Source organism: Carassius carassius, chromosome 2, assembly GCF_963082965.1.
Source record: "Carassius carassius chromosome 2, fCarCar2.1, whole genome shotgun sequence".
Classification (NCBI taxonomy): domain Eukaryota; kingdom Metazoa; phylum Chordata; class Actinopteri; order Cypriniformes; family Cyprinidae; genus Carassius; species Carassius carassius.
Window position 1 is genome coordinate 47,415,337 of NC_081756.1, and position 12,424 is coordinate 47,427,760.

A 12,424-nucleotide genomic window follows, 5' to 3' on the forward strand; every position below is an offset into this window, starting at 1 on the left:
AGCCAGCTTTCGATGCGTTACCGCCACCGACTGGACTAGTGAGAGATTTCATGTGTGACATTCATTACATTATCAGTCATAATAATTATCAAACAATTATTTTATATGATTTTAATATATATATGATATAATAATTGTATATGTATGTATTTATATATATATATATATATATATATATATATATATATATATATATATATATATATAATAAAAAACAATAATAATATTATTGTAATTAATAATTAATAGTTAGTATTGTAATTATTTATATTTTTTATCTAAAATGATTATATATTTAGTCACATATAATAAAATAATATTACAAATAAATAATATTTTATATTATTATTTTTCAATTTTTATATATTTATATATAGCAATTATTCTTTACATTATATATATATATATATATATATATATATATATATATATATATATAATTGCATAGTCATTTTAAACAATAAACATATATTAATTTCTTCTTCTATAATTACATATAAAAATCTTTTTTTATATAATTTTCAATATAAAATAATTGTTTATTTATTCAGATATAATACAATAATACATTAATATTAAAATCATTTAAATGTTTTTAATAATACTAATAATACTATTACTAATATTTATAATTTAATTTCCACATTGATATAATACAATATTTTACATTGTAAATAGTAGAAACAAATACTTAATAAAAAAAAAACAATTATAAATGTCACTGTATTTTGTTATTTTTCATTTTCTTTTTTCCTCCACCTGTCGGGTCTCGGGGCTAATCACCTGCCTTTTTGGTGTGTGTATGTATTTGTGTGTGTTTGGATGGTTTTGACAGCTCACCGCGTCTGCCTGTTTGTGTTTTCCCTGCCTCCTTTGTTTCCCCGTTGTTAACCTTAATTGCTCGCCACCTATTCTCTATGTTCTTCTAATTTTTTCCCCTTTATTATTCCCTGTGTTTCTCTGTCTATTGTCAGACTGTTGTTACTCGTACCAATAGCTCCGATCTTCTAGCTGTTCTTTGTACTCACCTTGTCGTGTCTTGTCCTCAGGCTCCAGTGTGTTTAGCTGATTTCTCTGCCCCTTGTTCTTACAAGCCCAGAGCTCCTAGTAACTTCCAGCTTTCATCCCTCCGGTCTCGGCGGTTATACGTACTACTGTGGAACATTACTCATCTGCTTTGACTCATCTGCTTCTCATCCTCTCACTACGAGTGAAACCTGTGAAACGTGACTCATCTTCTCTGCCTCCTCTGCTTAAATAAAGCCTTGAGTTTACCCGCATCTGAATCCAGCCTGCTTTCTCCTGACAGAACAGTCTGACCCAATTATGGATTCAGCGGGATCTGATCCTCTTCGCTCGGCTCTCGTTCAACAGGGAGTTTTGTTAGGGCAGCATGCCACCCAGCTCAGCACCACCACGCAGGATGTGGACGCTCTTAGTGCCTGAGTCTCCGAACTCCTCACACGGGTGGATGACCTTCAGTGAGAGGCAACGAGCCGGGGGTCCGTTCTTCACACCGGTATGTCCCACGATTCTGAACCCCATGCCAACAATCCGCCGGTCTACGATGGCGATCCTAACACCTGCCAAGCGTTTCTCTCCCAGTGCTCGCTGGTGTTCTCTCTGCAGCCCCGGCATTATGCAAATGAAGAGACCAAAGTAGCTTACGCCCTTACACTTCTTTCGGGCCGTGCCCGCGAATGGGGAATTGCCGTATGGAGATCGCGGGCTCCCTGTTGTGCCACCTCCGCGGATTTTAGTCAAGAGATGGCCAAATTGTTTGATCGCTCTGCTCAGGGTGACGAGGCGGCGGCCCAGTTATCGCGACTGTCACAGGGGAGGAGCTCCGTCACTGACTATGCCATCCAGTTCCAGACGTTAGCTGCGGCATGCGGCTGCAATGAGAGTGCGCTGCGTGCCCGTTTTCTTGAGGGGTTGGATTTCGCCATTGCTGATGAACTCGCGGCCATAGAGCTCCCGCGGGAATTGGATAATCTCATTAATCTCGCACTCCGTATTGAGGGTCGTCTCAGCTGCCGCCACAAACAACGGCAAACACCCACCCCGTGGCGCCACCTAGAGTCCTCTTCAGCCAGTTCAGCCAGTTCAGCCGGCCGACAGCCCTCGGAGGAGGAGCCCATGCAGTTGGGTCGTTTACGGCTTACACCACAACAGAAGCAGGAGCGTCTGTCATCGGGGGTGTGTCTATACTGCGGCAAGGGAGGCCACTTCGCCCTTCAGTGCCCGTTAAAAGCCAGGGCCCACCAGTGAGGCGGAGAGTCCTGGTGGGCACGGTTCTCAGTTCTAGCTCTCCTGCAGCACGCACTCAGCTGCCGTTCCAACTCTCCTTCCAGAGTCGTTCACATGCTGGACTCGCCCTTGTGGACTCAGGGGCTGAGGGGAACTTCCTTGATGCTGCCTCTGCTCAACGTTGGAGAATACCGCTTATTCCTTTGGTTAGTCCCGTATCAGCATGGTCATTAGCTGGCCGTCCCCTTACCACAATCACCCATGTCACAACCAAGATAAGCCTTAATATTGCTGGCAGCCATTGTGAGCTGATTGAACTGTTTATTATTGATTCCCCTAAGGCTCCTTTAATTCTGGGACACCCGTGGTTACACAAGCACAATCCACACATTGACTGGGTCAGTAATTCCCTTTTAGCCTGGAGTCAGTCTTGTCACATGTCGTGTTTGGGTGCTGCCTTTCGTCCTGTCTCTGTGTCTTGTGTTCCTCAGGAGGATCCCTCTGACCTGACTGGTGTTCCGGCGGAGTACCATGATCTTCGGGCGGTCTTCAGTAAGGCCTGGGCCACCTCACTACCTCCGAATCACCCCTACGACTGTGCCATTGATCTCCTCCCGGGCTCTTCTCCGCCTAAGGGTAGTTTATATTCCCTTTCAGGTCCTGAGAGAGAGGCCATGGACAAGTACATACGTGAGTCACTTCAGGCTGGGCTCATCCACCATTCCTCCTCTCCCGCTGGTGCAGGTTTTTTCTTTGTTCAGAAGAAGGACGGCTCCCTGCGCCCCTGTATTGATTACAGAGGTTTGAATGACATTACTATTAAGAACAGGTACCCCCTACCTTTAATGTCTTCTGCTTTTGAATTATTGCAGGGAGCTCGGGTCTTCACCAAGTTAGACCTGCGCAACGCCTACCACTTGGTGCGCATTCGGGAGGGGGATGAGTGGAAGACGGCGTATAACACCCCTTCGGGACACTACGAGTACTTGGTTCTTCCGTTTGGTCTTACCAATGCTCCAGCCGTTTTCCAGGGACTCGTCAACAGCGTGTTGGGTGACATGATTAATCAATTTGTCTTTGTGTATTTGGATGATATCTTGATTTTCTCCTCTTCTCTCCAATTACACACCCAGCATGTCAGACGGGTTCTCCAGCGGTTGCTAGAAAACCAGTTGTTTGTCAAGGCGGAGAAGTGCGAATTCCACGCTGAGTCAGTTACGTTCCTTGGCCACATTATTTCTATGGAGGGGATCAAGCCTGATCCCGCTAAGATTGAAGCTGTCGCCCATTGGCCGGTCCCTGACTCCCAGAAGGCTCTGCAGCATTTCCTGGGTCTTGCCAACTTCTACCGGCGATACATCCGGAATTTTGGTCAGATCGCTGCACCACTCACAGCCTTAACCTCCACTAAGGTGTCCTTCACATGGAACCGGGAAGCGCAGGTAGCCTTTGACATTTTAAAGTCCCGCTTTGTCTCTGCACCTGTTCTGTTGGTTCCCACCATGATGGGAAGCTCCACCCTTGTGCATTCATCTCTCGTCGTCTCAGCCCTGCAGAACGTAACTATGACATCGGCAATAGAGAACTGTTGGCAGTACGATTGGCCTTGGGTGAGTGGCGTCACTGGTTGGAGGGGTCAGTGCAGCCCTTCTTGGTCTGGACGGATCACAAACACCTTAAATACATCCGTTCAGCCAAGAGGCTGAGCTCTCGTCAGGCCCGCTGGCCGCTCTTCTTTGCCAGATTCAACTTCACCCTCTCGTACCGGCCGGGATCTAAGAACACCAAGCCCGATGCCCTCTCTCGCCTGTTCGGTGCTCCGGGGAGGGAGTTTGCGGCCGAGGCCATCCTTCCTGAGGGGGTGGTGGTCGGGGCTCTTTCATGGGGTATCGAGCAGCGAGTTGAGGAGGCCGGTCGAGGGGTGCAGGTGCCGGGAGAGTGCCCGGGTGGGCAGGTTGCCGGTGCCGGCTGCGCTGCACTCTGAGGTCCTTGAGTGGGGTCACGCATCCAGGTTAGTCTGCCATCCAGGTATTCGGAGAACGTTGTCTGCCATCCGACAGCGCTTCTGGTGGCCCACTATGGCCACAGATGTTAGACAGTTTGTGTTGGCCTGCCCCACATGTGCCCAAAGTAAGCCTGTCAATCGCCCTCCTGATGGTCTACTGAATCCTCTCCCTATCCCTTCCCGTCCTTGGTCACACATTGCCCTTGATTTCGTCTCTGGGCTTCCTCCGTCGAAGGGTAACACTGTAGTTCTCACGGTGGTGGATCGCTTTTCCAAAGCGGTTCATTTTATCCCCCTGCCCAAATTGCCTTCCGCACGGGAGACCGCCCAACTGGTGGTGGATCACGTCTTCCGTCTCCACGGGTTACCGGTGGATGTGGTTTCAGATAGGGGTCTCCAGTTCGTCTCCCGGTTCTGGAGGGAATTTTGTAGACAGATTGGGGCCTCCGCAAGTCTGTGTTCAGGTTTTCATCCTTTTTCCCCTTTATTATTCCCTGTGTTTCTCTGTCTATTGTCAGACTGTTGTTACTCGTACCAATATCTCCGATCTTCTAGCTGTTCTTTGTACTCACCTTGTCGTGTCTTGTCCTCAGGCTCCAGTGTGTTTAGCTGATTTCTCTGCCCCTTGTTCTTACAAGCCCAGAGCCCCTAGTAGCTTCCAGCTGTCATCCCTCCGGTCTCGGCGGTTATACGTACTACTGTGGAACATTACTCATCTGCTTTGACTCATCTGCTTCTCATCCTCTCACTACGAGTGAAACCTGTGAAACGTGACTCATCTTCTCTGCCTCCTCTGCTTAAATAAAGCCTTGCGTTTACCCGCATCTGAATCCAGCCTGCTTTCTCCTGACACCACCCTTATGTTTCAATTCCTCGTCTCTTAACCGATGTGTCATACACATATCCGTAAATACTGTACATGCAGGACATAATTTTATTTATTTTTTACAGTTTTTCTGAATTACTAAAGCAAATTTCTTAACCTTAAACATAAAACCAAATCTTCAAACTACAGTCGCTTAAAAACATTTCAGCTGTAGGTGACACCAGACAAGTCTTCGAAATCATACACATATTAGTTAATGCTACATGCACTACAGATCATTTATTAGACACTACATAAAAAAAAATGGAAAACACACACAACATGCAAACTGTTCTTTTAAAACTATTTGTACTCTTCTAAAAATCTTATTTTCCCATATGACCTGTATTCACAGACATAAAATAAGCACATTCACACCAAGCTACAAACACTACGTCCGTGTGTCTTTTTGCTTCTTTGGACTGCAGGGAAGAACAGGATTTAGTCACAGCACTCACATACATGGATACAATGTATGTACAATATGCATGTTATGCATGTTGGGAAGTCGTGGCCTAATGGTTAGAGAATCGAAAGGTTGTGAGTTCGAGTCCCGGGCCGGCAGGAATTGTGGGTGGGGGGAGTGCATTTACAGTTCTCTCTCCACCTTCAATACCACGACTTAGGTGCACTTGAGCAAGGCATCGAACCCCCAACTGCTCCCCGGGCACCGCAGCATAAATGGCTGCCCACTGCTCCGGGTGTGTGCTCATTGTATGTGTGTGTGTGTGTTCACTGCTCTGTGTGTGTGCACTTCGGATGGGTTAAATGCAGAGCACAAATTCTGAGTATGGGTCACCATACTTGGCTGAATGTCACTTCACTTTCACTTTCATATATATATATATATATATATATATATATATATATATATATATATATATATATATATATATATATATATATATATATATATATATATATATATATATATATATATATATATATATATATATATATATATATATATATATATATATATATATATATATATATGAGAATAAAAATGGTCTGACGTAGATGAGAGATCATCCTTACCCCTTTGACATGGCCCTGTGACCTGGGAAGGAAATAGTTCACATTTCACTCTTGCATCAAACAATGTAAGTGGTCGATAACTTGACTAATAAGCACACAATATATTTAATGCAAAATGAATCTCAGAAAGAAAGATGTGGTCAGATCGGCATGCACTTCATCCTCTCCTTCAACACAATAAAGTCTGAAATGATTTCAGTGTTTTGTCTTTTTTAAATGCATTTTTTAATCACCTGTAAATGTATGAACAAACACCTCTTTGTGTACAATTTTTTCTGGTTTGAGACTCTGCCCTTCACACATACACACACACACACCTGCAGAAAACACTCAAGCAGGTCCAAACACAAACATAACTCCCTTATGATAACACGTACTTTCTCACAGTGACCAGCACATTATCTCATGACAGTGTTGTGGAGCATGAAGGTTCTGGTGAGATGAAGAGCGGTCAATCACAATGATAGAATCTCTGAAGAAGGACAGTGTAGTCACACCGGATCGCCTCAGTTAGACTTAGACCTCTCACTTTGTTATGGGGAGATATAAGAGAGGGAAAAAATTTAGACGATCAGATCTATGGGAAAAGGCCGGAGGTACTGATTTTATAGTCGAGAAGCTGCAGAAAGCTGATATTTTGAATAGAAACACTGCATTTGCATCTGAGATATGGTCCCAGCTTCCCATAGATTTATTTAATGATGACACACGAAAAAAACATATGTGGATTTGGGAGAATTGGAGAGTAAACCGAGAAGGCATACAGGAAAGAGTACGTCTGGCTGCAGAAGATGTGGGACGGGGATGCCATGAAAATGAGGGAGAAGAAGTGGAGTCAGAAGATAAAGGTAAAAGAATGAAATCACAGCGAATATTGTGAAACACTAATAGAAAAACATAGAAATATTAAAGTGGGCTTAGTACTTATTTATAGGTTTTTTCAATTGCTAACACACTATAACAGATTCATTCATACAGTTCTTGTAACAAAGACATGTAAACTTTTTGTTTTGTTTTGCTTAGTGTTTTCATTACTTAAAGGGATAGTTCACCCAAAAATCAAAATTATGTCATTAATGACTCACCCTCATGTCGTTCCAAACCCGCGAGACCTCCGTTTATCTTTGGAACACTGTTTAAGATATTTTAGATTTAGTCCGAGAGCTCTCAGTCCCTCAATTGAAGCTCATCGGTGTTCATCTTCAGTTCTCTCTTCACAGCAGTTCAGTCAGTGTACTGTTTGAGTAAATGAATTACTCCGGGATATTGGTTTGTTTGAACTCAGAGGAAGTGTCAGCCACATTAAAAAAGTTGACTCAATGACACCCTCCTTTCTGGACCTTCTGGGAGTTTTATTACACTTCAGGGAACATGCAGTGGTGGTTAGTGAAGACATCAGAGGCATTTTCCACCAGCTTCAGCTCTTACCAGAAGACCAGCCGCTCCTCAGGTTCATCTGGAGGGACATAAACAGCGTGATAACCCCCCTGAAGTCTTCCAGTGGCAAGTTCTACCATTTGGCACTGTGTGCTCACCGTGCTGTGCCACCTTCGCCCTCCAGAGGTATGCGAGAGATCATTGCGGGCCAGGTGAAGGAATCCAGCATTCGGTGGAGTGCTGTTTTTATGTGGATAACTGCCTCCAGAGTGTGCACACCATGAATGAACCAAAGAACTGGTGTTCTGACTCAGGGAGATACTAGCGTCTGGAGGATTTGAGCTGAGACAGTGGGCCTGCAACATACCTGATGTGCTCCGACATCTACTTGCAGAGGCAAGATCCGACAGTACAGAGCTATGGGTTTCCCACGATGAACCTGGCCTGATGGAACCAGCCCTCAGACTCAGCTGGAACTGGAGTTTAGACACAATAGGTTACAAGAGCTGACCTCTGGAGTATGAGGCACTGACGATGAGAAATGTCGACAAGGTACTGCCCCGACAATATGATCCCCTGGGATTTATTGCACCTTTCACAACTTGCGCCAAGCTCATCCTCCAGAGCATGTGGGACAAGCCTCGTGACTGGGATGACCAATGTATCCCTCAAGACCTGCAGAGGGCATGGAAGGAATTGGAATAAGGTATAATGGGAGTTATACCTGCTACCATGCATCTTCGTACCCGATCCTATGCTCCAGCCCTTACAGAACAGATGGTTGTTTCCAGGCAGATCCAAGTGTTCAGTGATGCCTATGAAAGGGTTTATGGCTCAGTCTCCTACCTCAGGACAGAAGATTTTCAGGGACGAGTCCATCTATCATTCCTAGCAGCTAGGTCCAGGGTAGCACCCCGGCTGCAACTTTCCATTCTAAGGCCTGAGCTTTGTGGTCCATTGACTGCTTTCCAGTTGGCAAAGACGGTCGAGAGAGAGCTGACAGTGAGGACAGATAAGACAATCCTTTCTCCATGACTCAAAGACTGTGTTAACCTGGTTGCAGTCAGAGTCATGCCATTTCAAGGTCTTTGTGGGCCCTGTGTGGTGGAGATCCAAGAGCTTACAGTGGAGAGTAGCTGGCACTATGTGGACTTCTCTCAGAACCCAGCGGATGATGTTACTCGAGGGAAGACCTTGGCAGAATTTGCTGTATCTAATCGCTGGAGCCAAGGGCCATCTTTCCTCCGCAAGGGACCTGCTGAATGGCCATCCTCACCTGGGGGGATCCGAGAACAGGATATCACAGAGTATAAAAGGGTGGCTTCATGTGAATGATATCAAGAGATGACAGACAGGAGGCCCATGGAGGGCAGCTATACCTGTCGTGGAAGGATATGCTTGAGGCTGCAGCGCTGGAGATGCATGGGACAGCGAACCAAGACAAGCCTTTGACTGCAGAGGACTGTCATGAGGCAGAGAAGAAAATCTTTCAGAGAATTCAATCTGAATGCTTTCCATTTGAGTTGTGCCATCTTAAAGCAGGAAAGGCTGTACTTCAAAGTAGTCGTCTTCTTACCCTATCCCCAGAGCTGGACCGTGATGAGGGACCAAATGGTTAGACCCTAACTTTAAACATCCCATTGTCCTGAACCCCTCACATCCTGCAACAAAACTCCTTATTCAAGACTATGATTTTCCGCTCTGTCATTCGGGCCCAGAGCGAGTATTTGCAGAGATGCGCCGGACATTTCGGATCCTCCGTGAAAGGGGGGCCATCAGCAAAACCAGTGTCAGGAGTGCCGGCATTGGAAATCTTAACCATCGGTCCCACAGATGGCTTATCTACCTGTGGCCCGTCTGCGTCTATACAAGCCGGCGTGAAGTGAAGCTAGGACGACATTCATAAAAAGGTGGGGCATTATTTATAAATATCTTACCACTCGGGCAGTGCACTTGGACCTCCTGCACGCTATGGATTATGACTCCTTCTTAATGAGCCTCAGATGGTTCATTGCACACCGTGGGAGTCCAGCAGAGCTCTATTCAGACCAGGGCACAAACTTTGAGGGAGGTGAGAAAGAGCTTAGTGAATGGTTCAACAGAATGTCTTCTGACCTCAAACAACTCCTCGCCAAGCAGAAGATTGATTTGTGCTTCAATCCCCCCGCAGCTCCCTACTTCGGGGGTACATGAGAGAGGGAGATCGGGTCTGTTAAGACCACCCTGTATACTGTCATTGGAGTCTAACTGGTCTCTGAGGAAGTATTGCTTACAGTGCTTCTAGTGGTCGAGGTATATATATTATATATTTATAATAATTGTATATGTATTTATATTTAATACAAAACCAATTATTATATTATTGTAATAACATTTTATTGTTATTTTCATTTATTTATTAATATATAATACAATAATATTAAAATCAATTAAATTTTATCAATAATACTAATAATACTATTACTACTAATAATAATTTAATTTCCATAATTATATATAATATTTTATAATGTATTTATATAATTGTGTATTGATTTATATATTCTAAAATAAAATTATATATATATATATATATATATATATATATATATATATATATATATATATATATATATATATATATATATATATATATTTTTTTTTTTTTATTATTTTATTTCTCGCTTTACACTCCATCCAATAGGGGCGGAGTTTGTCCTGTATGATTATTGTCCGACCGTCATGAAACAAACAACAGAGAAGAAGAAGAGATGCTGCAGAAGGAGGAGGAGAAGGACGGAGTTCAGGTTGAGGCTTCGGGCGCGAAATCATTAAGTTTCATAACTTCATAAAAGCAGCACGTTAGTCTTGAATATCAGAAATCTGGACACCAGACAACAAATCTAGCCCTGAAGATGAACATGTCAGAGACGCAGCGGTGAGTTTGTTCCACTGTTATGTGTCAGAAGTCGCAGGTTTGGAAGTAGCGCGTGACGGATTGAGGATGGCGGAGGAGGGAGCGGAGCGCGAGCGGCGGAGAGACGCGCGGAGGACGGTGTGTGTGTACGACTGCCGCTCGGAGAGCCGCGACACGCCGCCGCGAGCGATCATCGACACCGCGGAGCTGGACTACAGCGGCTTCCTGCGGGCTCTGAGACAGGTAACCCCTCGTGACCCGGTCAGGACCCTTTAACAGCCTTTACGGTGAAACACAGACGGTCACGGGTTTACTCTGATTTCAGAAGTTCTGTCTGTCGCCGAACGAGACGTTTGTTGTGAGCTCCACGGACCGAAGAGAGATCACCTCTGACCTCTACAGTAAGAGCTCCACAAGCGCGCTCTCATCAAACACTCAACTGTTTTCATTGTGCCGCTTTTATTAGTTTTTAAGTATATATTTATTGTGGTATTTATGTTCTGTATATTGTTTACAGATGAAAATGTCAAAATAGTATTTTTTTATGTATTAAATTATTATTATTATTATTGTACAATAAGAGCTCTAAACGTTTAAGTTAAACATTATATTCATTTACTTTAACTATTAAATATTTTTACATTTTGTTATGTACAGCATTTCGATATAAATAAAATATAAATATACATTTTTTTTACAAGTGAAACTGTTCAGTTTGTAATTAAAATGTAAATAAATAAAATTATTATTGACTTTAATTTTGTTCTTTACAGTTGTGCATATGAAAATAATAAAACAATAGTACATGTGAATGTAATAAAAAAAATTCACTTTTTACTGTAAAAAGTTGCAAATGAAGTATTTTTCAAATTAAATATTACATATTAAATCTTTTTATATTTCATATATTTATATTTTATTAATGTTATATTTCAAAACTAATATTTATTTCCACTTGCATATGTTAATGTTTTAGTTTTCTATAGTTTTTAAATATATTTTTGTTGTGGTATGTTCTGTATTTTGTTTACAGATGAAAATTTAAATATAGTTATTATTATTATCATTATTAATATTATTATTTTTATTTTACAATAAGAGCTCCAAACATTTAAAATAAATATATTAATTTACTTTATTTTACTTTTTAAATACAATTGAACAGTTATTGACATTGATAATTTTGTTCTTTACAGTTGTGCATATGAAAAATAATAAAACAATAGTACAATGAATGTAATTTAAATTTTTCCCACTTCTTTTACTGTAAAAAGCTCTAAGTTGTACATTAAATATGTGTAAAAATGTAATATTACATTTACTTTATTTACTTTTATATATTTATATGTTATACATTTTATATTTCAAAACTAATATTTATTTTCATTTACATACGTTCATTTTTAAAATATGTTTTGATGATTTTAAAACTGAAGCTTAAATTTCATATGCGTCTGACAGTAGTTTTCAGTCATGTCACTCTTCCTGAAGGGTTTAATGCATGCACGGATGTGGTTTGTGTGTGTTGTGATGCTGCAGAGGAGCTGGTCGATGGGAAAACCTTGCACCTGTTGAAGTCTATGGATCAGGAGCTGACTGCGGCGACTCAAGAGCGGATTGAGTTTCTGCCGCACTACCATACTCTGGTGCAGTGTGGCATGTACGAGTACTACGCCAGTGAAGGACAGAAGGCGCTGCGTGAGTCTGTGCACCTTCACCTCTGCTCTGTTGCTGTACATGAACACTGTCAGTTTGATGATCTGTTTCTCCTTCTGTTGTGATGCAGCATATGCCTTCGCTGAGCTCATCGATAACGCTCTGTCAGCCACCGCAAAAAACACAGGAATCAGGAGGATTGAAATCAGATTGGTGAGAGTTCAAACCCTTGCGTCAACTGCATCAATGCCATTGTTTTACATTATACATGTAGACTGCGTGACAGTAGGCTCGCTGCAGTGTTACGCTCATAAGTTTAGGAATAGGAATACAAATC

The 12,424-nt window shown here is 42.5% G+C and overlaps 1 protein-coding gene across 2 annotated transcripts in view; it reads left to right on the forward strand.

The window, feature by feature from the left end:
- The first annotated feature begins 10,284 nt into the window (after positions 1–10,284).
- LOC132110971 (structural maintenance of chromosomes flexible hinge domain-containing protein 1-like) overlaps positions 10,285–12,424 on the forward strand; it is a 62,132-nt gene continuing 59,992 nt past the window's right edge. For both annotated transcript variants that reach the window (XM_059518125.1, XM_059518132.1), the window contains exons 1-4: positions 10,285–10,674; positions 10,757–10,832; positions 11,971–12,129; positions 12,218–12,300. In XM_059518125.1, coding sequence (XP_059374108.1) covers positions 10,519–10,674; positions 10,757–10,832; positions 11,971–12,129; positions 12,218–12,300 — 474 coding nt within the window. In that variant the 5' untranslated portion in view covers positions 10,285–10,518. The remainder of the gene's footprint in view (positions 10,675–10,756; positions 10,833–11,970; positions 12,130–12,217; positions 12,301–12,424) is intronic.